This window comes from Rhinichthys klamathensis, unplaced genomic scaffold (genome assembly GCF_029890125.1).
Source record: "Rhinichthys klamathensis goyatoka isolate OS25496 unplaced genomic scaffold, OSU_Roscu_1.1 h1tg000386l_1, whole genome shotgun sequence".
Lineage (NCBI taxonomy): Eukaryota > Metazoa > Chordata > Actinopteri > Cypriniformes > Leuciscidae > Rhinichthys > Rhinichthys klamathensis.
This window is the reverse complement of record NW_026606890.1, coordinates 877,869-905,013: the sequence shown is the minus strand read 5'-3', so window position 1 is coordinate 905,013 and position 27,145 is coordinate 877,869. Positions and strand designations below refer to the sequence as shown.

The 27,145-nt window shown below is 39.1% G+C and overlaps 1 protein-coding gene across 1 annotated transcript; it reads right to left on the bottom strand.

Annotated features, from left to right (window-relative positions):
- Nucleotides 1-3,633: 3,633 nt before the first annotated feature.
- On the bottom strand, nt 3,634-12,575 carry LOC130069851 (specifically androgen-regulated gene protein). Its single transcript, XM_056234003.1, has 4 exons — nt 12,471-12,575; nt 6,344-6,525; nt 5,640-5,826; nt 3,634-5,534 (listed from the first exon to the last, which is right to left on the bottom strand). The coding sequence occupies exons 2-4, from the start codon at nt 6,446-6,448 to the stop codon at nt 3,745-3,747; spliced, it is 2,082 nt and encodes a 693-aa protein (XP_056089978.1). The 5' UTR covers nt 6,449-6,525; nt 12,471-12,575; the 3' UTR covers nt 3,634-3,744.
- Nucleotides 12,576-27,145: the final 14,570 nt, after the last annotated feature.

Here is a 27,145-nt window from a genome sequence, read left to right as displayed (position 1 = left end):
CACAGTACTTAAATGTATAATTACACTGTAACATGGACACCTTAAAATAAAGGGGTAACACTTTATTTTACAGTGTCCTTGTTACACATGTTACATGTAGTAATAACTTTAAATTGTGCATACTGTAATTACATGCAACTAACCCTAAAACAATCCCAATCCTAACGCTAAAGTATGTAAAATATCTAAAAATGTAACCAAATAAAGTGTGACTGAAAACTTTCCCACAAAATTAATTTAATGTTGTACAGCAAGAGCAAGTCCAAATAAAGTATTGTTGAACAAACTTAAAGTTCTTGTGTCGTGGAAACTGAATTTAGTAAACCCCAAAACAACTAAAATATACAATAATTCTTTCAGTTAATTGATTGCTAGCAATGTCACATGCTAGCAAGCTAAAAATAAATATTTCAAAAGGCCAAAGGGTCACATTAGCATATTTCAGCGAAATTTCAGTTTCAGCAGCTTTCGGTTGGTCAGCAAGCATAGCAAATGAGTGAAATCTGGGGAGGGTCTCCATAGACATAATGAGGGTCTCGACCTCACCGGAAACTCTCGCTCGCGCGAGTTCCGATTGGAAATAATTAATGGGCTATATGCACGCATAACTTCCACGTTTGATGCAAGGATGCTCTTGCGTTTCCGGTTGGGGAGATTTAAAGCGGAGGAAAACCGAGGAAAACGGGATTATGGCAGAGTCTTCAAAATGTACTGTCCTCTCGTCTTTGAAACGAAACTTTAATACGTTTAGATGTAATTTTATATAGTTATGTTTATTTAATATAATAAACAAAGAAGCATAAACAACATGAGGGGTGTCTGTTTTGTCTGTTTTTGTGACTAACGTTTCTTTAGTATAGCAATAGAGTATAAAAACCAATATAAATTCTCGGTATAGCATTGGACTCTACGATCGGCGGAAGTAATCCAGCATCCTTAGACCTTCACCGGAAATTCTGCCGTGCATAGAGCCCATTGTGCCCGCGAAATTTCGCCGACCAACAATAAATGTGACGGTACCAAATGACCTTTGGTATGATTATAATAGTGATTTATCAATGCGTTAATACCACAGGCTATTCAAAGATGTTTATTTTTATTTTTATTTTTTATAGGCTACTTGTAGCCACCCACTAGAGGGCTGCATTGGGATTGAGTCCCGCCGGGTCCCGCGGGACCCAACCCAAATCTCGCGGGAGCGGGCGGTTTGAACTTTGCTGCGGGCGGGAATGGGCGGACAAAAAAACCCCCTGCGGGATCGGGAGGTTGCCTAACGACATGATGGAGATGTCAATGATGTGGAAAAGAACCTTAAACGAGGTATTTACAGCACAAAACCTGAGCAAGGCAAGTCTGACATTTACTATTCATCTTCCTGATCAGTGCGTCAGAATACATGCAGGCCAGGGAAACGAAACCAACAACCCCATGAATCTCTTTAATAATAGCAATACAAATACGCGCTTTTTTTTTCCTGCGGGACGGGAGAAGACACAAAGTCAATGCATCTCTATTATTGTGCGGGAATAAATTCTCCGAGTTTTGCGGGTGCGGGCGGGAGTGGACATACATATTGCGGGAGCGGGCGGGAGTGTAACACATACGTTGCGGGAGCGGGCGGTAATGGTCAGAAATTCGGCGGGCGCGGGCGGGAGCGGGATGAAGAAAACAGTCCCGCGCAGGACTCTACCACCCACAACCTAAACACAAGCACCCTAAACTAACCACAAAAACACAAATATAAAGTCTTCTTAACCTGAGACATATCTCAACATTAAACACAAACAAGTCTCTCCATTCGCCTACTCAATATAGGCCTATATATAATATAGCCTATATAAGGCATGCACATCATAACATGTCTGAAATGCAGGTGCGTGTTGTGACCAAAATGTCTGGTGGTGAGGCTTAATTTAAAAAATAATTTTTTCAAATGTATGTGTCAAAAAAAGTTCTAGAACTGTTGCTTTAGTTCATTTAATAAAGACATTTTTGTTCGCATGGATCATTTCATAAACATTTCCACTAGAGGGCATCACAGGTTTAAGAAACTGCAGTATCTAGTCTTACAAGTTATTTAAAACACAAATACACAAAATGTGCAGACGGGAAATATCTCAGGTATGTTTTATCAGTTCTAATGTTGTCAAATGCGATTTAAAATCAACTGAAGCGAGCGATTTAATACGTGTTTTCCCTTTCAAAGGCATTTAATTTTCTGTCTGTCATTCCAGAGTCTAACATGACTTGACGCCCAATTTTTGTTTGTCATCTGTCCCTCAGTGTTTTAAATCTTTTCATCCGTTGTATTACTGTTTCCTTTCGTCTATTGCTCTTATTGTGCCATTTTAATTATATTTTGTCAAATAGCATACAAACTCCTGCACCTGTTCAAATGACAAATGATATTCTTACGCTTGACAAAGCACGTAAATGAGCTGAAAACTTGATCAGTGCATTGCAGGCTCAAATGGTTGATGACAAAGAAAAGCAGGTCATTAACCCCAGATCACAAAACCGGATCAGGTTTGACGAGTTCCAGGCTCGTTGCAGCTGATGTTACGAAAGGAACTCTCAGAATGTTAACTCACCTCAGCAAAACTGTTGACAAGAAAAACATGGATCGGAATGTGTGCGTCAGAGACAATGAACTCTTGACTCTAAACGTTTCTCGGACTTCAATGTGATTCATATTTACATATTTTACATCTTTTTATAACTCCATATTTTATAACTCCTCCAAAATGTAATGTCTGAATTTTTCAGTGTAATTTGATTCTTTATTTAACAAGAAACCCTCATAAATAGGTGAGTTATGATTTTAATGTGTTAATATTTATGAAGAACGTGTTCTTTTACAAGAATAACAAGTTTTATTTTTATTTTAAAAGAGAAGACGGCAAAGAAATACACCAACGATTAGATTTGATCCACTGGAAACCAAATAATCTGAATATAGAATTATTGAATATTCTATTCAATTCTTTATAGGAGGAAAATAGGCCTATACTGCAAACTACATTTACAGTTTACATAATACAAAAGGTGAAAGTGATCTGAAAACTATAATTATCTTAATTCTATGCCAAAATAAATTGCATTTACATTTCCTTTTCTTAGGCTACATCCACATTAATCAGGATAAATTTGAAAATGCATCTTTTAAGGAAAATTGAGGCATCTCTGTGTTTTGGCCCACACTGAAACAATGTTTTTGTCCAGCAAAAACTGAGCTTCAAAAAAAAAAAATTTTGAAAATGGCATTTTCGAGTTTTAGTATGGCCTTTGAAAATGTAGGCATTTGAAAACTATAACACATATTTAGTTGTGACGCACTTAAGAGATAACACTATGAAAGCAGGTAACAAGATAAGATAAACAATCTTCATTTAGCATTCCCATGTTTTCATGTCTCCGAGTGGACGATCAACTTTTGAATGGATGGACAGCGTTTGGAAACGAAAACTCAGTTTTCAAATTTATCCAGATTCATGCGGACGTAGCCTTACCAAAACAATTCAGAAGAAAGTGCATATATTAAACTGTGTTAATTACTTAAGCAGGTTAAGGAAGCAAATCGACCACCAAGTCGAAACCAAAAGCATCACAAATTATGTCCATTTCATGTGAGACATCTTCAGCATTCTTCCTTTCAATGCTTTCAACGGTCCAAAGACCAACCGTCCAACGGTCCAGAATAAATTGTGAAATAAGTTCCCAGAGAAAGGCCATTAGCACCATCCATTAGTCCCGCAGTAATCCCAGTTTCTTCAAGGCTTCCCGCCGGTTCTCGCCATTTTGACCGTGCGGGGAGATCATCACGCTTATTCCATTGGAGCGGGGCAACTTTTGGGCATCGTTGCCTTGCTGAACCGCAGCAGCGTGGAGCGATTTGGTTGAATCATCAGCCTGATGGCCAATACCAAAGTCCTTTGCACTCCCTAAAGAAGGAGTTCGAGGTTGAGTCTTTCGTAACTGAGCTGGCGACGACCCAACATGGGTCCTGTCGGGGGTTTTCAGCTGTGGCGCAGGTTCAATGACCATTCCAGGTCCTGTGCGCTCCAGGGTTGCCGATTTGATCTCATAGGACCTTACTGGTTGCTTCTTCAAAGAACCTTCCCTGGTTTTTGAGTCTTGGTGCTTTAGAGTATCTACACGTAGTTGCATGTCCCCTGGTACGGGACTTTCAGATAGTCTAGATACAGAAGGAGTTCGAGCATGAGTCTTTCGTAACTGACCTGGTGACAACTCAACATGGGTCCTGTCTGGGTTTTTCATCTGTGGCGCAGGTTCAATGACTATTCCAGGTCCTGTGCGCTCCAGGGATGCCGATTTGATCTCGTAGGACCTTACTGGTTGCTTATTCAAAGAACCTTCCCTGGTTTTAGCTTCTTGGTGCTTTAGAGTATCTAAACGTAGTTGCATGTCCCCTGGTACGGGACTTTCAGATAGTCTAGATAGTTCTTGCACGGGTTCAACAGGTGCTGGAGACTGTTGACGAGCTTTAGCTCTGAACTTTGGCGATTGGCAAGGAGAGACGCTGGGACCTGTTACCTCTTCGTTCTTCACCAGGCCCAATTTTTTCAAAGCCTCCATTCGGATCTTCTGAGGATCCATCTGAGTGCGCTCGCTCTGCAGAAGTAACGAATGTGTGCTCCCGCTGTCTTTGTGGCTTTTAAAGGTAATATTAGATGGGAGTTTCTTGGGTTTGGGCGCCACAGCTGGTGGGGTTTTGGGGTCTCCGTAGTCTTTTGGCACAGCAGGAACATGTTCTGAAGATGGTGAAGGTGTCATCGGTTTGTCTGCCACAGAATGTTGCGCAATCGTTATCGGTGTCAAGTGAGATGCTTTCTTCATGGAGGCGTTCTTGTGCAGGTTTTCGATCTCATTGTGGGATAATGGCCCTTTTGACGTTTCTGGGTCTGCACTCCTTGATTTGGTCACTTCGGTTGGTTTGATGGATCCACCAGAAACATGCGGCTCCATTTTGGGGAGTTCGGGAATCCATTCTGGTGGCCCATCGTAAGCAGGTGGAGGTAGTGGCGAATAAGTGAGGCTTAACTTCTTCATCGGTTCATCCATGAAGTCTGAGGGTGGAGGAATGAATTCCAGCGGCACCCCTGAGGAAACGTTCTGCTGCTTCGGCTGAGACTTCACATCCAAACTCTTATGAATGCCATCTTTGGCTTTAGAGTCACTAGGCAAACTTGTTTTAACTGGAGGTTCAGGTATGAAAGAAGGTGGCCTGTCCACTACATCACTTGATTGTCCAATTCTTCGTCTAGCAGTTGCTACTTCCAAAGCAGCTTTTACAGAAACTGTCCGTCCAGGTTGTTGATGGTTAGGGCTTGATCTGAACCCATCAGGTGCATCAATACATGCCACTGGTACTTCTTTGTGAGATGACTCCATTGGTTTGCTGATTGTCTTGGCATTCCCACTGGCAAGGAGCAATGGAGTTGGCACAAGGTACTTCTGAGAAGGTTTATGATCTCTTCCGATCACTTTGTTTGGATCCTCATGGGCTGATAGCTCTGAAAGAGAACATTTACTGTATGAGCCATTGTTATAACAGACCACGTTATTCCACTTCGTGTGTGTGGATATATTCTCTAGATATTTCTAGTGGTAATGCTTACCCTCAGTATTGTTCTGGTAGATGGGTATGCGATGAGCAGTTTTTCCTTCCAGGCCATTAGATAGCCCATCAGGCTCGTCGTTAGACAATCCGCTGTCCTCCTCTACATCCAGAGACTCAATGGTCTCCTCAAGAAACATGAGACATGCTCTTTCCTCAATAGAAAGGTACTCCAGACTGTCATCACTCTATCACACAAACAAAAGTGTGCTTTTTAAAAGAAATTAATACTTTTATTCAGCAAATATTTACTATAAATTATCATTATAATTGTTTTGTAAATGAATGAATGCTGTGTTGAGGAGACATTCACAAGGAGCAGAGACAGACAAATTAAATGTTGGTTAAAGAAAGGGTTCACCCAAAAATTACAATTTTACTCGCCCTTGTATCATACTCAATCCGTCATATGGAGTACTTTTATGGTACTTTTATGGTGTTTTTGTCTTTTTCAGAGCATAACAGATGTGAACACTATTGTATGGAAAAGATCAATGCAAAAAATCCATGGATAAAATAACTGCAAAAGCAGGTTTGGAATTACTTGCTGGTGAGTCAGTGAGTAGAAACTGGGATAGGCTCCATTCCTATGATCCTAGGAGGTTGTGTAAGGATCAATGAATTAATGAGTCAGTGAGTGTTATTTTTTGGGTGAACTGTCACTTTAAGATATTGTAGGAAATCAAAAAATGTCTTGATACTCACAAATCCAGAGTTGATGCTGAGCACACTATCACAGCTTTCTGCACTGTCCATACCAGACACAGATTCAATGGCAACGCCCCCTGGCCAGGTGTCACTTTTTGGCATCGCACAAAAAGTGCGAGTCAGGTAGTGACACGGGTCTTCAAGGAGCTTTGTTTAATGATGGCAAATAGAGGACCAATCTATAAAAATATAAACAAATACATAATCAGATAATGCAATAATAATAACTATAGTAATACTTATAATGCAAGAACTACTAAAAATACACAACAATTATATGATATGATGTCATGGTATTTTGGACACTGCTATGATGATGTATGATGAAGTACTTTTGAGTGTCACATAAATACCATTGTATATGACTTTGAAAATCACACAGGATGTAAAAAATGATTTTTCATTTTTCAAGTTTAGATTATTGGAGTATGTTTTACAAGAAAACACTATGCCGCTGCTTCCGAAATTGAATAATTCCCTACTAGGATCCGGAAAACAGTACGCCAACAGAGTAGTACTATGTACGAATACTAGAAAAACAGTAAGCGATAAGTACCCGGAAATTCATACTACTTCCGGCATATGCATCCGATGGACACTTTACTATCCAATGAGGCCACGGGAGAGGATTTGTGAATGTGGTGAAGCGACGGAACTGACATTCATACTACACACATTCATATTATGTAGAATAAACTTTTTTAACGGTCACAAAGTAAATTTTAAAACCAAATACAGTACCTACTATACAGTATGTGATTTCAGATGTAACGCGTCAGTTTTTCTACTTCTGAATTTCATGTTTAATTCAATGGGTTACTTGCCATTTCTTTGTAATTATTTGTGAAATTTACGACCAATTTCTGAGTGAAAATAGTTTCAAAGTAAATCCTACACCAAATTTTCTTCAGTGCAGTGCCATGGTTTATTTCAAAGTATAATGGTATTCCCCATCTCATAACATCACTTTACCGCCAAAGCATTTTTCTGTTGGGGAATGTCCCTATCAGGATCATCTTGTTAAAAATGACTGAAACGTCACACTGCACAGATATGAATAGTGATATACACTGTTAAAATTAAGCATTCAAGAGTTTAGCACAGACTCAAGCTCACAAACATGTCTGGGTCGAATTTGATTTCGTCTTGCATAGTTTTGCTCAAGGTTTTTGGGGATGAGAGCATGTCATATGTAGGTTTGCTAGTAAGAGCTGTGTGAGTAAACCTCACTCTCCTGGCCTCAAGAGATGTGTTAGCGAGTAGTGTAGTCGAATGATGGTTCGATGTTTGCATCTGTATAATTTGACTAAATTATACTGAATGGAAGATACATTTATGCCAAAATACTGTAGTTTAACTGGAGGACACACAGCTTTTGACATCAGATGTTGGAAGCCTATTTCTAACTATGCATGAGTTGCATTTGTGTGTTTGCATTTAGCATTGTTTGTCCCTGCTGTCCATAGTTTTGTTACGCAGACATGGCAACCCTGTTGACAATGATTTGCACATTTTACACAGGCTGTGAATCGATTAGTTCATCAATTAATCTCTAAGCACAGATGGCTAAGACATTCACTAAATACCTGGAGGTAAACTGCATCCACCCTGTACACAAGCGCTACATGAAAGAATATAAGCATGTTTGACACACCTGTTCAGAATCAAACCACACTGAATGAAACAGCTAAAAGCCCACGCCCAGAGAACACAATGTGCCCATATTGCAGATGGGCAGTTAAAAATAGTATTACTTAAAGGGATAGTTCACCCAAAAATGAAAATTAGCCCATGATTTACTCACCCTCAAGCCATCCTAGGTGTAAATAACATTCTTCTTTCAGACGAATACAATCAGAGTTATATTAAAAAAATGTCCTGGCTCTTCCAAGCTTTATAATGGCAGTGAATGGCTGTTACTGTTTTGAAGTCCATAAAAGTGCTTTAAACTTCAAGCTTTTAAAACTTTCTTTCTTTCTTTCTAACTCCTTGCAGAGGTCACTTAGACTCCATTAGCTGCCATTACTATTTCTAATCCATCGAGACTCATTTAAGCTTCAATTCTATCTAATATTTCTAAACTGAAAACCTTCAAACTTTTGAAACTATTAAACTAAAACTTATACTAATTAAAACTAAAAACTTTCAAACTTCAAGCTTTTAAAACCTCTTCAAACTTTCTGGCTAGGCTTTTTCATGCAAACTTAAAGTTTGTCTACAAACTTTTTTATCTCTAGTTCTCAAAATGGCTCTGGGAGGTTAATAAAGGCCTTCTGAAGTGAAGCGATGAGTTTGTGTAAGAAAAATATTCATTTTTAATGAAATATTCCGGCCAAACGACCATACGCAGTCTACTTGCGCCTAAAGCGCAACTTACGAAACTTGTGATGTCAGAAGTAGCGTAGTGCGTCATGGCGTAGCGTAAATCAGCAGTACATGCATTACTCACATAAGGTGTGCTTTAGACTTAAGTCAAATCCATGTGTTCGTTTGGCCGGAAGCTAGTTATTTTACTTTATAGTTTTAAATATTGATATTTTTCTTATACGAATGCATCGCTTCACTTCAGAGCAACTTTATCATGAATAGATGCACTTTTATCATGGATAGATGCACTTTTATCATGAATAGATGCACTTTTATCATGAATAGATGCACTTTTATCATGAAAAGATGTACTTTAATCATGAATAGATGCACTTTTATCATGAATAGATGCACTTTTATCATGAATAGATGCACTTTTATCATGGATAGATGCACGTTTATCATGAAAAGATGCACTTTTATCATGAATAGATGCACTTTTATCATGAATAGATGCACTTTTATCATGAATAGATGCACTTTTATCATGAAAAGATGCACTTTTATCATGAATAGATGCACTTTTATCATGAATAGATGCACTTTTATCATGAATAGATGCACTTTTATCATGGATAGATGCACTTTTATCATGAATAGATGCACTTTTATCATGAAAAGATGCACTTTTATCATGAATAGATGCACTTTTATCATGAATAGATGCACTTTTATCATGAATAGATGCACTTTTATCATGAATAGATGCACTTTTATCATGAATAGATGCACTTTTATCATGGATAGATGCACTTTTATCATGAATAGATGCACTTTTATCATGAAAATATGCACTTTTATCATGAATAGATGCACTTTTATCATGGATAGATGTACTTTTATCATGGATAGATGCACTCTTATCATGAATAGATGCACTTTTATCATGAATAGATGCACTTTTATCATGAATAGATGCACTTTTATCATGAATAGATGCACTTTTATCATGGATAGATGCACTTTTATCATGGATAGATGCACTTTTATCATGAATAGATGCACTTTTATCATGAATAGATACACTTTTATCATGGATAGATGCACTTTTATCATGGATAAATGTACTTGTATGGCCATTATAAAGCCATTCACGGCCATTATAAAGCTTGAAAGAGCCAGGACCTTTTTTAATATAACTCCAATTGTATTCGTCTGAAAGAAGAATGTCATATACACCTAGGAGGGCTTGAGGGTGAGTAAATCATGGGCTAATTTTCATTTTTGGGTGAACTATCCCTTTAAGCATTTGATTTTAGCAGAGACAATGAAACCTCTAGGGTGAATCTGAAGCACTTTAAACTGCAGCGAAGCTTCTCCATCTTAATGGAGTCTTTGGGAGACGTTAACACACCACAACACCATATAGTGAGCTGCCTGTGTAGGAAGCATTTTAAGGCATCATATAGGTGCACTTCTGAAGAAAAGGTTTTTCCAAAAGGTAGACAGCAAAATTATGGAGCATTTTAAGATACTTTTTCAACAAATTCTAAAAAAGCAACCCCATAAATAATTGAGATAAACTCACTAAACTAAAAAGTTTTCAAGTTGTTCAGCATATTTCAGTCCGCTCTGCCCCGTTGAGGTGAGGTAATTATGAGAACACACACCTTCTTCTCCGTGAGAGAAACAACGATGGCTTCGGCCGACACCTAAAGCTGTGTTCGCACTGGAATGCCACCGTGCCTGATTGGATCTGCTGCAAATTCCAGCTGTTCACAGAATTTATTCACGTATTAACAAAATCTCCTCGCCTTTTGGGCTTGGGAATGTTTGACTTTGACTGTGACTAGAATGCAAACAAGTGAAATCAGATAATGAGACAGCTGAGCTTAATGAACCTTTCAAATAGCATGAAGTAATCAGGTTCTGTGGCGTATCGTTGGGTTTGCCCTTGAGCCCACACACACTATTGTTTTCATAAAATGAACATGTTCGTGTATTTGAGGGAGTGGCAGCTTAAAATAGATTGCGAGCCGGAAAACAAAGACATTAGTGTCCAAGTAGAACCACTAAATATCAGCATTTGTTTAAATTTAATTGAACGTTTCACAGCCAATTGTAACTTCAGCATAAGCATGTGATGAGGACGAGAGAAACTGATTAAAGGTCAATAGCTATATTTCCATCTAAAGCTGCAAATTTAACTTATGTGCAAACTTGGAATATCGCATACAACATTTTTTGTTTAAAGCAGCATTTCCATCTCATGTGTTCAAGAGAACAAAATCAACACTTGGCACAGGGAAATTGGCGCAAAATATCTGTAATAAAATGGAAGTTGCTGCAATCTGGGAAACACTGGCTCTTTTTTCCTCCATCATAAATGATGAAAGACGAAACGCAATAAACGCTGTCATGATCTCTTGTGTTTGGATGCTAGTGTGTGAGAAGAACGCAATCGTGTGAGACGCTTCTGGGAGAGAAAATGAGAAATTAAACCACATCATTCTGATGAAAGACTTTGTCTCACGCATTTCAGAATGACAAAGCCCACATTTGAGATGCTGTGACGTGATTGGTCCGCTGGTTAGTCCAGTTATCCAATCACAGCCTCTGCTGAGGCAAAGTCACATGAGCTTTTTGTTGCGCGTCGAAGGATTTATTCGTGAATGTTTCCATCGTAGTTTATGAGCATGTCTTCCTATTGGATAAAAAAAATATCAATTGAGTGCATACGTTTTGTAATTGCATTTGTGGAATTTATGTTCATCGTTTCTTATTGGCCAATCGCAGCAATCTGTAGTCGTATATTTTAGCATAATGATGCTGAGCTGTGTAATTGACAGTTGTCCCAGACAACTGATTTTCTACATAATTGCACTATCATACAAAGTTCAACAAGCTTAATGTGACAAAACGAGAGAGAAAAAAAGTGAAATATTGGGCTACGATATGAAGGCCAGTCATCTGCCGGTCCTGGCCAATCATTTACTTAGAATAAACACACATAGTCCGAATACACATGCAAAGCACACATGAAAGCTGCAAACCTCTCTGTTTGCATAATTAGATATAGTGTACCCATAATTTATACACACCACCTATTTAACAACACGACACCATGGAAAGATTTATGACCGGCCCTCTGCTGTTTAGCTGTCTAGTGCACTGAACACTAAATAAAACATGCTTTTGGCTTCATCAGACGAATTCTACAAATGAGCTTTTGTAAAAAAAGGCTTATGATAATCCTGGAACCATCACACAAATGTTTTACAATATGCAAATTTTTCCCAGCAAAAGTTTGAGTTCATTATAGCAGACTTACATTATAGGTGTGTACTTTCCAGTTATTCTTGTAAATAAAAATTTTACAAATATTTAGTAGTAACTTAGTTGTATATATATATATATGGCCCTGACAAAAAAGAAAATCAAGAATATCCAAATGAACAGATTAAGCAGTTATGATCTTTTTAAACACAATATTAAATCAAAATGTTAATTTCTAACTTCATTGAATTATGAAACAAAGTCTTTCACTTACAAACACATATAACACAGCTATAATAAATACATTAAGCGTCTTTAAAGTGTATGTGAACAGGGATTTGACATCTGTCACATAAACTCCTACTGCCATGATAGTGGACATTAAAAACTGCTATTGACACACAGCACAGGTAACCTGTCACCTAAATTTACGCTGCGATAGTTAAGTTTTTAGACTATTTATTTTACAATTAAGGCATATGCGACACGCTGTCATTATAAGAGTCTGAAAATACCCGTCAAAAGGCAGTTAAAGTCTTACCTGCCCGTCGGGAATTGCAGTCGCTCACCTGCGTGTCTCTCTCAGTTGTTCTGAAGTAAACCAGTCAGAGAGCGCGAGACTCTTCAACAGCGCAGCTCATCTGAGCTCATCTGCGCATGCGTCACACACAAAGCCGCAGCTGATTGGCTGAACAACGCCCGAGACAACGTGTAAACAACAGTTTACAGTAAACACGGCTTGTACTGTGCCGTAAACATTATCGAAAAAAATCACGTAAAACAATATACAGAATGTAACAATAATACCCATTGATTATTGTCACATTACCTCATCATGTTTCATGTTTAGGGTATTTCAACTAATTAATACATTTATTTTCCCCAATCCAATTTAACGTTCAAAGTGAATAATAAGCAAGTGTAAATGTTAATTTGTCTTAAAAAAAGAAAAAAAAGTCGACCGAATTGCATTGTGGGATACAGTACTCCATCTACATTGCTTATGTTCTATACTGCATAATTAAATAAACAGTAGCCTATACAGTATTATGAATTTGCCATAGATGAGGAGACCCTTATAACCATCACTAATAACTGAAGTAAGAAGAGATAGCCTAAAAATTAAAGTTTCACTTCAACCCAAGGAAATGAAATGCCAAGTAACTTTTACAAGTTGTTGTAATACCTCATTAATACATTTCACTTACACAACCATGTTAAAAGACATGTAATAATTAAAATATGTAGCCTAATAATATAGGCCGGATGACTCCTTCCCCAAAACTCTCAAGTGATTCATGTTTTATCATGTTGTCATTGTGATAGGCTTTGATGCATTTATTTGTATTCAGGAACTGAACAAATGCTCTTTTCTTTGAGGGGGAAATACTTTACTACCTTCCCATATCAGCAAATGCAAACAGAAGTAGCCCAACTTTGAGGAATCAGCTCTTGGCTTTTGTTTAACAATGACATTCCACCTGGTCATTGATTTACCTGGATACGGGATCACGTTTATGGTATGTGATCGATGTAAACCTGCCTGAGTTCAGGGTGTAATCAGCTTTATATCAGACAAAATGGTTATTTATTAAAGTCAAGGTGCTGGAAAAACCATTAAAGAGCATTTATGATCTGACTGTATTGGTGCTTATGTTATTTGTCAGTTTGTTAAATCAAAGATATGTTTTACGTTTCGCTTTCATCACAGATACAGAGCAAAGGACAAGATTGGGCAATTATAAGGGAGGCTCCCTTTCTTTTGTAGCCTACTATTGAAAAATAATGCAAGAACTGGAATCCGGAAAATATTATTAATGACGTCAAATCAAAGTGCTAACATGACTTGCATGAATCATCCTGTGATATAAAAAAACACGTGAATCACAAACCGAAAAAAAAAAATCACGTTTAATCATTTGATGTGATTTGTGGGGTCCTTATAGTGCGCATTGATCTTTTTGACAATCCGTATGTCTCTCGTCAGAGCCGTCCCAACATGATTAACCCCTAACACTCTCTGTTTTACAGTGTCAGGAGGATTAGCCTGAATTAACTTCTCTCCATCCACTTTAACCAACTGTGACTTAATCCCACACCGCCTGCTACAACTACAACTGTTGGCATTTCATCAATACATTAACTTAATATACTTCCCTTAATGTCATGCCCTACGGCAGTCCTTCAGCTTTAACAGAGGAACAAACACAACCACGCAGATCACTGATCAGCATTAGCTTTAGTTACATCAGGGGTTTTTTAACTTGTGAGTAATAAGAGAACTAACTACAGATTATAAATGCACTAAGCTCATGTAAACATTAGCCTTTATTACGACTCAAGTTATCGAGTGGACGAGATATTAAATCATGTTTTCAGGCTGCGTCTACTGAGCAATTTGGTTATAACAAAATTATATTAAAAAAATATTTGTGTGTTTTACTGGGTCTACTATCTATCTATTGTTTCTTTTCTTTTCTTTTTTGCCTGTAAAGCACTTTGAACGGCATTAATTTGTTTGGAAAAGTGCTATAGCCTAAAATTGTCTTGCTTGCTGGGAAGGTTTTTGGTTTGGAAACCTTTTCCTTTAGTCTGTTAGTCCAACAGAGACATCTAGAGGAGAAGAAATGAAAGTACAGCAGCATGAAGAATATCTCAGCAAATCGGAAAAAATCATTGTTTAAAAATATTAGGTAGGACATTTCCAGTGGAGATCATTAGCTGCATAGTAGGTGCATGTTAAAATAAATAAATACAAAAAGAATAACTTTTGATCTATTTTTTACCTAAATTATCTAACCTTTAAAATATTTGAAAGTATGTTATGTATATATTTATAGTTCTAAAATTGTAATATTTTAAAATGAATCAAGAAACATTCACCTTGTTGTAATTTGGACTATATATATATATATATATATATATATATATACAGTACTGGTCAAAAGTTTAGAAACATTAAGGTTTTTAATGTTTTTGAAAGTAGTTTTTTAATCTTAGCAAGGCTACATTTATTTGATCAAAACTACTCTAAATACAGCAACATTGTGAAATATTATTACAATTTAAATTAACTGGTTTCTGTTGTAATACATGTTAAACTGTAATTTATTCCTGTGATCAAAGCTGAATTTTCAGCATCATTACTCTTCAGTGTCACTCTTCAGTCTTCAGTGTCACATGATCCTTCAGAAATCACTCTAATATGATGATTTGATGCTCAAGAAACATTTCTGATTAATATCAATGTTGAAAACAGTTGGGCTGCTTAATATTTTTATTAAACTGTGATTTTCATTTCAGGATTCTTTGATGAATAGAAAGTTCAAAAGAACTGCGCTTATTATAAATATAACTTTTTTGTAATATTTATTAATTTAATAAATGTCTTTACTGACTTTTTTTTTATCAATTTAATGTGACTTTGCTAAATAAAAGTGTTAATTTCTTTTCTTTTTTTTTTTGCTGATAAAACCTTACCCCAAACTTTTGGAGATGGTCCTCACTGCAGAACACGAAATCCAGGGGGAGGAGTTGGATCCAGATCCAACACCTCCCACCTTACATATACCTAAACCTACCCATCTCCGCCCCCTGATCCCTAACCCCACCCCTAATCCACCCCATCCCTAATCCACCCCTTAGATCTGGATCCAACTCCGCCCCCTGGATCTCGTGTACTGCAATGAGGTGCTACTGGACTTTTGAGTGTATCATGAATATGATTCATGAATGAATATATTTTAAAGGGCTTCAGTGTGAATTCTAGAAACAGTATTTACATTTTTAACAAGTAAAAAACAAAACAACATTTCAGGTCCACCTTTTTCCTAACAAGTCTATTGCGTTTTAGTTTACGGGTGGCACTTCCGGTTTGGTGACTGAAACAAAGATTTACTGTAAACAAATCAAGCTTTCAAATGTAATTGTCTCCCCTTTTCACTTCTAATACCTATTTACAGTGTTTGCTGGAATGGTAAAGCAGGTAAATACAATATTCATTGTCTGTCACAATGACGGAAATCACTTTGAATTATCACTTAAACAGAAGTTACTCCCACAATTCAATGCATCATTGGGCGTAGGAAAAAGCTGGATATATTGCAACAAGTATTTTTTCTCATTCATTTCTCCCATAGAATTAAAAAAAGTCATAAAGCCATGAACCAAGCCAACCAGCTATGAGGAGAATCACAACTCTACAAACTTTGATTTGAAGCAAAAACGTTTTTTTTAAAATCAGACAAAAATACAGAGGTAAAGACTGTGTAACGGCTTTAGTGAGGGAAAGAACTACAATCCCATGAAGCATTGCAAACAGCATGATCGAATTAAAAACAAAGAAGAAATATAAAACTACTCTTTTAAAATGTTGATTATATATGTAAAAAAAACAATATATTTTAAGTTCATTGCAAAAAGTAATGTACAATATAATGTACATTATACATATTACCAATAATGCGAAGCAAACTGAAGCAAATATCATCATAGCTCACAGTAGGCCTGTCTTTAAAGGTTTATAAGTTATTGTTAAACATCATTTTCCCTATGGAGTTTTTACCCAGACATGACATCATAAAGAACTTGTTTTGATCAGATTCTTTGACCAATCCAAATCTCGGTCAGAACATTCTGTGGTTGCGTGTGGACTTTAAATGGTGAAATCAAGGTTCCCTAGAGAGACCTCCATCTCCCCTCCCAGCACATCTGGATCTGCTCTCCCATGTTTCTACACTTAAAGCAAAGGCCCATATTCACAACAATCCCAACTGCACTTCTGAGCAACTGCCCTGTAACATCATGTGAATATCAATACACTAGAATATGTTAATTAATGTTACAGACAGTGTTGATAGCATGGCAATGACCTGTGAAGTCATCAGGCGACATCACCGAATGTTATTTGTGAAGTCTTTTTAATGAATTATGCGATTCATCATGAGTGAAGGATGCTGGGTAAAATGCTCTCCACTCATGTGAATCACTTTCATTTAAAGACGTCTTGACATGTTCAGTTCATGTTCCTGTTTAATTAAAGGATAATTAGTTTTTCTTCATTTCAAAAATTGCCAAAAGTTTTGGATAGTTTGGACAAGGAATATTGCACTTTTTGCTTTCTTAAAAATAAAATTCAGTTCATTTAATATGTGTGAAAAGTTTGTATTTGTATATATATATATTTTTAAATAGCTGATATTAGTATTCCTGACATTATGTTACACTTTTTATTTAATAAATAACACTGGTTTACAGCCAAAATGCTTCTGAAATAAATGTAGTCAAACGTTGTTAATTCTGGGTCACTGAGAATGAAAATGATGCTTAAAACTGTTGATTGGCTCTAGTTTTCAAGTTATGCTATTCAATAGCATAGCAAATGCTGTCCCATTCCCAGGGTCATATGTATACTGACATAATAGCAGCTATTGTGAATTTATGAAATCCTCACTGGTATCTAAAGTTGTGGTGTCATAACTGTATTTTTGAAAAACAGTTTCATGGCTGGTCAAAAATATTTATGGCCGGTACATTTCCTTAAGCATCGGTCATTGTCAGGTGTGGCACAAATTTGGTTTTAGGCGCTGAAGTCATGGATGATGCAATCATAATGAAGCTTACATAACTCTGATGAACAAATGACAAATTTAGTTTCATCCCGTACCTGTAGTTTTCAGAGAAACTGAAGAACTTGATGAGCTGGATCAGGTGTGTTTAATTAAAGGATTAGTTCACTTCAGAATTAAAATTTCCTTATAATTTACTCACCCCATGCCACCCAAGATGTTCATGTCTTTCTTTCTTCAGTCGAAAAGAAATGAAGGTTTTTGAGGAAAATATTCCAGGATTTTCCTCCATATAGTGACTTCAGTGGGGTCCAACAGGCATAGATATCCATAATAAAGGCTAGATGTCTTACGGGGGAGTCTCTCTATCGTCATCACCGGCGGCCATCTTGTCACAGGCAAGCTTTCTGGCGTTCTCTGTGGTGCCTGATGTGAGATGAGTGATCAGCACGAACACAAATACTCTTATCTCGTTGAAATCTTGACGGATTTACAAAGGGTTTGGTTTCTTACAAACGTTATTAACGTGGCTATAATTCTGGATTATTTATTGATACACTTATTATTCATAAGTATGCAGTGTCATAACTACATTTCTGACGTTTATAACAAACCAAAGCGTTTGAAAATCGGTAGAAAATTGAGCAAGTTATGGTTATTTAAAAAGTACATGCACCATTAAAACACAATGTTAGGAATGAGCGAGCTGCCTGTGACAAGATGGCCGCCAGGTGCAGACGTCCACCTCCATTGGCCAGCAGCGTGGGCGAGACATCTAGCCTTTATTATGGATATCTATGCCAACGGGTAGAAGGTCCAAATGTGAGTTTCAGTGCAGCTGAAGTCTAGACACGATCCCAGCCGAGGAATAAGAGTCTCATCTAGACAAACCATCGCTCATTTTCTAAAAAATAAATAAAGATTTCTATACTTTTTAACCACATATGCTCATCTTGCACTAGCTGTGATGCGCCACACATTACGTAATCACTTTGAAAGGTCATGCGTGATCTTGGCGGAAATACAGACCTAGCGTTTACAAAGTAAACGTGCAAAAGTCAAACGCCCTTTACAAAAAAAAAATGAATAAATACAATTTAAACAAATCAAACGATTTTGAAGTTGGAGGAGAAAATGAGTTTTTCGCCCTACCCTACATTTTCCACCTACGTCAGGTTACCGCCTGACCTTTCCAACGGGATTACGTAATGCGTGAAGTCGTGGACGTGCAAGACGAGCATTTGTGGATAAAAAGTATATATATATATATATTTTTTTTTTTTTGGAAAATGAGCTATGGTTTGTCTAGATCAGACACTTATTCCTCGGCTGGGATCGTGTCGAGACTTTGAGGCTGCACTGAAACTGACATTTGGACCTTACCCGTTGGACCCCATTGAAGTCACTATATGGAGAAAAATCCTGGAATGTTTTCCTCAAAAACCTTCATTTCTTTTCAGCTGAAGAAATAAAGACATGAACATCTTGGATGACGTGGGGTGAGTAAATTATCAGGAAATTTTCATTCTGAAGTGAACTAATCCTTTAAGGTTGAAGCTAAAGACTGCAGGGCTGTTACCATCCAGGAACTGAGTTTTGCACCCGTCATACAGCATTGTGCACATTTCTGTTTAGCCAAAGTAAGCAGAGACGCCTCGTACTTGTGTGAGCAGTGCAGATAACTTCAAATGGAGCCAATCAATGCTTGGACTGTTTCTGGACAGTGACAAGAGATGCTCCATTTAATGAGACAAGCCGAGACGTACACTGAATGGGACTAAACTATGTACATAGTAGCTTTTTGTCTTTTGTTTCATAATACATTTGATTTATATAACCCTTTTGCTGATTTTTAAAGTGTTGCATAAACAGGACAGGTACTATCTACACAATATACACAGACGTAAAATGTTTGCAGCGCGCTTTTCAGAAACCCTCCACCTTCCCCAGCTCCACCTGTATAGATCTGCTACGGGTAATTCATGTATGCTATATTGTACAGCAGCAGCATGTCTTGCTTGCTCACAGCAGCGTGTCGTGTGTGTGTGCGTTGGCATAACAGGTCCAGTACTTGCTCTGCAGCAGCAGATTTATTCTGCCAAGTCCACACATATCAACATTGTCATATCCTATTACCATAGATATATGTGCGTGTGTGTGTGTGTGTGTGTGTGTGTGTGTGTGTGTGTGTGTCTAATTTAAAAAATATGTCACTGTATATAATATTATAATTACAATCAATTCACCTTTTTCTACAGGTTAGATAGTTTCCACTCCTGTGGGCATAAAATCCACTCCACATTTCAAGCAGTTAAAATGAAGATCCACTTGAAACTGCAAAACTTGGATGAGCAAACACATGGATGAGTGATATGATTATGATACACATCTGGGAAACACAAAGCAGAGATCCAGCTGAGTTTTTGGTCAGATGAGCTGTTTGTTTTCTCATCTCTAAGCATCTCTGTCCAATAAACAAATTACCCATTATTGCATACGTTAAAATATGAGTATGTATTATTAATATATATGATGTACTTGACAAGTGACATTATTTTTAAAACACAAAACAGTTTCAAAATATGGGGGATTTTGGTGCATTTTTGTACAGTGCTGCAATACATCATTAGACATGGGCCTTGCATGTGTGCAGTGTTGTGGTGCTTGGAGACTGCTGTTGCTATGCCTGTACATCTGGAAATGGAAAGGAGTATCTGAACAGCAAAATGTTCCACGCCTAGGACAACACCCTACAGAAGAAATAAAATAAATAAACTAGTTCAGCACAAGAAAGATCAACCCTTCCCTTTCAAAAGCAGCAGTAAAAACTTTATAGTAGCCTACAACTCATCACTGGAGAGCTACGGTCGAATGCAATAACTGATAAGAGAAGGCATCTGTTCAGTTTAGACACAATCCATAAGGTCATTAACACGGGACACATGTCCCGAGTCCGACAGGTGTGGGAAAATGAGCTCATGAGGATGCCAATCACTCAAAGAGACGCACGTCAACGGCAAAGAAATCGCACCCTACATCCGTAAAGGGATAGTTCACACAAAAAATACAAATTCTGTCATCATTTACTCACTCTCATGTTGCTCCAAACCTGTATGAGTTTCATTCTTCTGTTGAACACAAAAGAAGATATTTGGAAAAATGTTGGTTATCAGAAATTTGACGGTAGCCATTGGCTTCCAGTATTTTTTTTCCTACTATGGAAGTCAATGGCTACCGTCAACTGTTTGTTGAGAATTTTAAGTTGTTTCCGCTGTTATAATGAGACAAAATCATTAGTCATTAATAATAATAATAAACTTTATTTTATATAGCGCCTTTAAATGTTACTTCTCAAAGCGCTTTACACAGAAAAGGATACAATGTAAAGGTTAAAAAGTAAATGCATAAATAACAAGAGAGATAAAAACATCAAAACAATAAACTAGCAGTATGTTTAACATTCAATATTCAAAATTCAATATACGAGTACACTATAAAATCACAAATAAGCAAGTCTAAAAAAAGTGAGTTATAAGCAAGGTTTTTAAAAGCACTAACAGATTCAACATGTCTAATATCATATGGGTAACACTTTATTTTACAGTGTCCTTGTTACATATGTTACATGTACATACCATAGTACTAACAGTAAATTATGCATAATTGCATGCAACTAACCCTCAACCAAAACCTAACCCTATAAGTACATGTAGTTGCTACATTACTCAGTACTTAAATATATAATTACACTGTAAAAATGACACCTTAAAATAAAGTATAACCCTCATATGTAAGAGATTTCCAGAGTTTTGGAGCAAGGGAAAAAGCCCGGTCACCCATAGAGCACAAGCGAGTTGAGGGAACAGTCAGAAGGCCAGAATCAGAGGAGCCAAGATCACGCCTTGGAGTGTAAACAGTTAAGAGCTCAGATAGATTATGGGGTGCTAAGCCATGCAAGGCCTTATAAGATTTAAAATCTATATGAACCCTGACAGGGAGCCAGTATAAATATTCTAAAATTGCAGTGATGTGCTCTCTAGTCCTGATACCTGTCAGGATAGAAGCTGAATTTTGGACATATTGCAATTCAAGCTGCAGTAGGGAGTTTTGAGAAAACGTCGACTTAGCCTGAAAATTTGAACAAGCACAACTTACAGGTCCCACCCACTTGCTCTCTGCTGCGCTGTAACAGCCCTGCCTCCACAGCTCGTCCTCCACAGCGGAGCCTGTCGTGAACGCGCAGGCTAGTAAACAGGGCCACCGATAACAGCGGATAAAAAATTATATGGAACATTCACTAATAGGGACTAAACATCAATAATATGCTTTACATTGACTATGGCCTGCCCATACTTTGACTACAAACTTGGTCCTCAAATCATTATGTATTTTGCAATAACCTACATGTAACTTTATAACGTTGCACTCTTTCTATAAGTTATAAATAGCTAGTAAGATAACGTTAATATAACGGTAACTAACGTTACAGTATGTAAGTAATTATTCTAGCGATATATAATGCTAGATAAGGTGTGCTAGTACATTATTTCAGCAACATGACAAGCCAGTGAATTAGCAGGTTTCAATTGTTGCTTAGCAGAGTGCGTGACATTTTATCTACATGCTATGCGGCTAGAGTCAATGGGCTCTGTGTAATTCTTTCTTTTTCGCTTGTTTATCGTCATCAGTCTTTTTCCTTTTACCTCTTTCTTTTATGAGCAGGTGTCACTCGAGAATTGGCAGTTTAGGTTGTTTCTCCGTCATAAGCACAGCTGCAGCACACCGGCAATCTTGAGTTTGAACGACGGCTCGCGCTGTGCAAGAGAGGGGTGTGATCTGCGCGTACACGAGCGTGATTGACACTGCTAAGACATTCCTCCTGGCTCTGATTGGTTGTTTCTGACCGGGAGCGTGTATTTCTTGCAAATGGCAATAGGACCACTAGGAGGAGCCAGAGGAGCTTGATTTTTACACAGAGTATCTGTCTCATATTCTACTGTCAGGACATAATGACAGTTTTAGCAAATACATTTTTTCAAAAGTTACCTACAGCAGCTTTAATGTAGAGTAGTTTTCGAGATCCCTGCAAGCAAAGCATTGCAATAATCAGTACGGAAGAAAACGTCTCGGTTACGGATGTAACCCTCGTTCCCTGAGTAGAGAACAGAGGTTCAGGAACAGACGTTCAGTCGGATGACGACGAATGGGGGGTTTCGCTTAGAAGCCTATCAACTTCAAGTATTACAAAACGAGCCAATGGCAAAGAAATGGTGGCTTGGGAAAGACACATGCTCAGAGAGGCTTACAGTGGAAATACACATATGGGGGTCGCTCAGAGGAGGGACCATGCACACGGGAGGCACCTAGCCGACGCGCAGGCAATAGACACTGGTGCCGATGTCAGGAGTGCTGGAGGAACTCAGGGCTTTCGGGAAGCTCACCTGAGGAGAATATCGCACGTATCCAGTCCGTAGAGTGGAATGGGGAGCAAGCGAAGACACCTGAGCGGGTCCGGTACTAGCTTGGGTTAAAGCGAGTACATGAGAGGACACTGGCTCCACTCGGAGATTGTAGAATCTGGCGAATGTGTTCGGTGTCGCCCAGCCTGCAGCTCTGCAGATGTCTGTTAGCGAGGCGCCATGCGCTAGAGCCCAAGAGGAGCCCAGACTCCGGGTGGAGTGGGCAGTCACACCAAGGGGGCACGGTCGGCCTTGCTGCTGGTATGCCAAAGCAATGGCGTCCACTATCAAGTGAGCACAATGCTCACTCGTATTGAATGTGTTTGGCATCACAGAGACTGCATTCAACTGGTTTAAGTCTTACTTATCAGACCGTAGTCAGTTTGTAAAATTGGCTCAATCAAATTTGGTGTTCACCAAAAGTATCGACTCTGAGTCCATTACTTTTTAACATTTAATATTTTTCCTCTTGGTCAGCTCCTTAGATCTCTTGGATTCAAGTTTCACTTGTATGCAGATGACACCCAGATTTACATTCACTGTTTTGTCTTGTGCTGCGTAGCACACAGCTTGTGTTTTCCACTAGCTGTGTGCTTTCATGTTGTCATGTTTTGTGTGAACACGTGGCTTATGTGTTTTCATTGGCCGTGTGTTCATGTGTCATTTTGTGTGAGCACATGGCTGGTGATTTATTTTACTGACCATGTGCTTGTGTTCTAGTCCTGTTTGTTGTGAGAACATGGCTTGTCCTCTTCTTCTTCCTTGGTGTTTTAAGGCAGAACATGGCTTGTCATGTGTTTCCTTGTGCCATGTGCTCTCCTGTCGATTGTCTAGCCCCTCCCATCTTGTTACCTGATTATTGATTGATTTGCCCCACCTATCCTCCCTCGTTACCTGCCTTGTTTGCTCTCTATTTATTCTCCTTGTGTTTGCAGTCCTGTGCTGGTTCGTCATCGTATGTACACCGAGTGTTTCCCTGCTGTCCAAGTCCAAGTCCAAGTCCTTCGGGGTAGTTGTTGTTGTCTGTTTTATTTTATTATCATTAAAAGCCCATCAACTCTGCACCTGAGTCCTCGCTTCATCCCTCACCCAAAAACCTGACAAAAGTCCTGCGCAAGGTCAGGGAGGACGAGGAGCAGGTCATTCTGGTCGCACCGTACTGGCCCACCCGGACCTGGTTCTCCGAACTTGTACTCCTCGCGACAGCACCTCCTTGGCCGATTCCCCTAAGGAAGGACCTCCTTTCTCAGGGACGGGGCACCCTATGGCACCCTCGTTCCGATCTTTGGAACCTCCACGTGTGGCTCCTGGACGGGACGAGGCAGGTTTGAGTACCCTACCACCAGCGGTGGTGGCTACCATCACTTCCGCTAGCGTGTCGTCCACGAGACACGTCTATGCGTTGAAGTGGAACCTCTTCGTTAACTGGTGCTCTTCTCACCGAGAAGACCCCCGGAGATATTCGATCAGTGTCGTGCTTTCATTCCTTCAAGATGGGTTGGAGCGAAGGCTGTCTCCCTCCCCAGTCTATGTTGCCGCTATTGCCGCACACCATGACCTAGTCGAAGGTAAGTCTGTGGGGAAACACGACCTGATCGTCAGGTTCCTGAGAGGAGCGAGGAGACTGAATCCTCATCGCCCTCCTCTCGTTCCCTCTTGGGACCTCGCAGTGGTTCTAACTGCCCTGCAGAGTGCTCCCTTTGAGCCTTTGCAATCAGTGGAGCTTAAGTTCCTGTCAATGAAGACAGCGCTCCTAGTCGCATTGGTCTCCATCAAGAGGGTAGATTCTCCATCAAGATTCTCCGTTGACGAAATGTGCCTGGAATTCGGGCTGGCCTACTCTCACTTGATCCTGAGACCCTGGCTTGGATATATCCCCAAGGTTCCTACCACTCCCTTCCGGGACCAGGTGGTGAACCTGCAAGCGCTGCCCCTGGAGGAGGCAGACCCAGCCTTGGCACTGCTCTGTCCAGTACGTGCTCTCCGCACCTATGTAGACAGAACGCAGTGTTTCAGGCAGTGATGGAGTACTCGAGTCCGACTCGAGACTCCATTCTCTGGACTTGTGACTCGACTTGGACTCGCGGACTGATGACTAGTACTTGGACTCGGACTTGAGAATATATAAAATCGGACTTGAGCATTTATCAAATGAATGACGTTGTTTCTGACTAAATAGGTTATAAAAATTTTATATAAGATGTTACACGTTTCCTGTTTCGGGGTCCAAGACCGGCCATGATCTATTTTTTCCCTCACAGACACTGCTACCGCTCGCTCTCCTTGCTTGACAACACACTCACTGACGTCACTCACTTTACGCTGCATTCTCGTGAGAGAGATAACGTAACACTCATTTAACACTAGATAAGTTCCTCTACATCTAATCAGCAATTTCGATTTTGGCACGCTTTGCAGCAGCTGAGCTGACCACTAAGGAGCGAATGTACAGTGACTTGACATAACTGCCAGATTTAAACTGTGCTTTCGTGCTATGGCTGGCGCTGAGCCAAAGTCGGACGCGCTCAGTGCTTAATCCCGCTTTATCATACAATAACACAATTATGTTTATTTTAGCTAACAAACTAGACGGCGACCTTGACTATGTCACACATCGCAACCACTCTTTTCCTGCGGAGTTACAACTGCTTATAGCACTGCATTTTCTGTTTTTTTGCCGCAGTTACATTGGGATTTAGTTTGCATTTCAAAATTGTTTTTCTTTTACCATATTCGTCAAGAAGAATGCATTTCTCCTCCTCTGTCCAATTAGGCTTTCTTTTTTGTTTTCTTTATCCATTCCAGTTGACTGATCATCCAAAAATGTATTTAAACAATTAAATAAATTTAGGCTAATCGTGCCACAGCTAGTTGACAATGATTTGAACTAAGGTGAATGGCAATACTAGTGATATCATACACATTTCTAGCTGCAAGAAAGAGTGCCTGACAATTGTTGCTTGATTTGGCTTAAGTGTATATAATTTCAACTCGGACTCGAACACGGGACTCGAGACTCGACTCGGACTTGAACTCAGGTAATGGTGACTCGACTTGGACTCGACTTGGACTCGACTCGGACTCTTCTTTGGTGACTCGGACTTGGACTCGGACTCGAACACTGGGACCCGAGACTCGACTCGGACTCGACAGTTGGTGACTCGACTACAACACTGGTTTCAGGACCTCAGACCAGCTCTTTGTCTGTTACTGTGGGAAGCTGAAGGGAAAGGCTCTCTCCAAGCAAAGGCTGTCCACTCATCTTTCCGTGATTTCTTGAAAAAGCGTAATATTGAACTTTGTTCATGCGACAATGGCAGATGAGTGCATTCTGTTTACTGCTTAGTGCTTAATACACTAAATGATGTTTTATTAACAAAGTTTGGGTGGAAGAAGTTCAAATGATCTATCCAATCAACATGTCTATCCAATCAGCACGAGAGGAGGCCTATACGCAGCCGACTCACATATGTTCCTCGACAGGTTTCAGTATGCCTCCGCCACCCCGATTACTCACTCCTGGCTGGTTCCTACCACAGCCAGGGAAAGGGGGGGAATACCCTGGGTTGGGGCCAAAATACTGAGCTTGGAGCCCTCTCCTCAGACAGCACGCCAAGTAAGTGTTGTGGGACGCCAATGTTGGAGAAAGGAGCCCAGGAGCAAAGAAGTAAGTCCCAGCTGGGAAAAATCATCAATTATGAATACTTTACAGTCACTAAGTGTGTCCCGGGCTTAAGTGTAAACTCGTGAAAGTAGGCTGTACTGTACCAACTAACTCAGAGGGGACTAAATGGTGCTATTGAAACAAACTGTAATTTGCACTACGGTCTGTTCAAAACAAATGAAACAAAACCTAGAATTGGGGTTTTGTTGCATTTTCCTGTTGTACCAAACTCGTATCGAACAGTGACCCCAAAACCGAGGTACGTGTCGAACCGTGACTTCTGTGTACCGACTGTTACACCCCTAATATGCAGGGTATTGAAATCTTTTTTGAATACGTGCTCGCTTTTCACTTTTCCTTGAAACACCACTCACATGTTCATCAGAATATGTAAAAATCTAGTTCTTGAAAAGTTGTTACTCAAGTTGTAGGGCAAAAGGAACAGCTCAACTGTTCTGTCAATTTTAACAATTCAGACCTTATCCTTTAAATCAAATAATCCTCTCAGTTAACAGCTCAGCTTTAA

What these genes read in the sequence shown, in the direction of transcription:
- LOC130069851 (XM_056234003.1), bottom strand. Translation starts at nt 6,448, where the DNA reads ATGCCAAAAAGTGACACCTGGCCAGGGGGCGTTGCCATTGAATCTGTG. An exon ending in TCAGCATCAACTCTGGATTT is followed by an intron (nt 5,827 to 6,343) that starts GTGAGTATCAAG and finishes TTTGTGTGATAG; the next exon opens with AGTGATGACAGTCTGGAGTA. An exon ending in CTACCAGAACAATACTGAGG is followed by an intron (nt 5,535 to 5,639) that starts GTAAGCATTACC and finishes GTTCTCTTTCAG; the next exon opens with AGCTATCAGCCCATGAGGAT.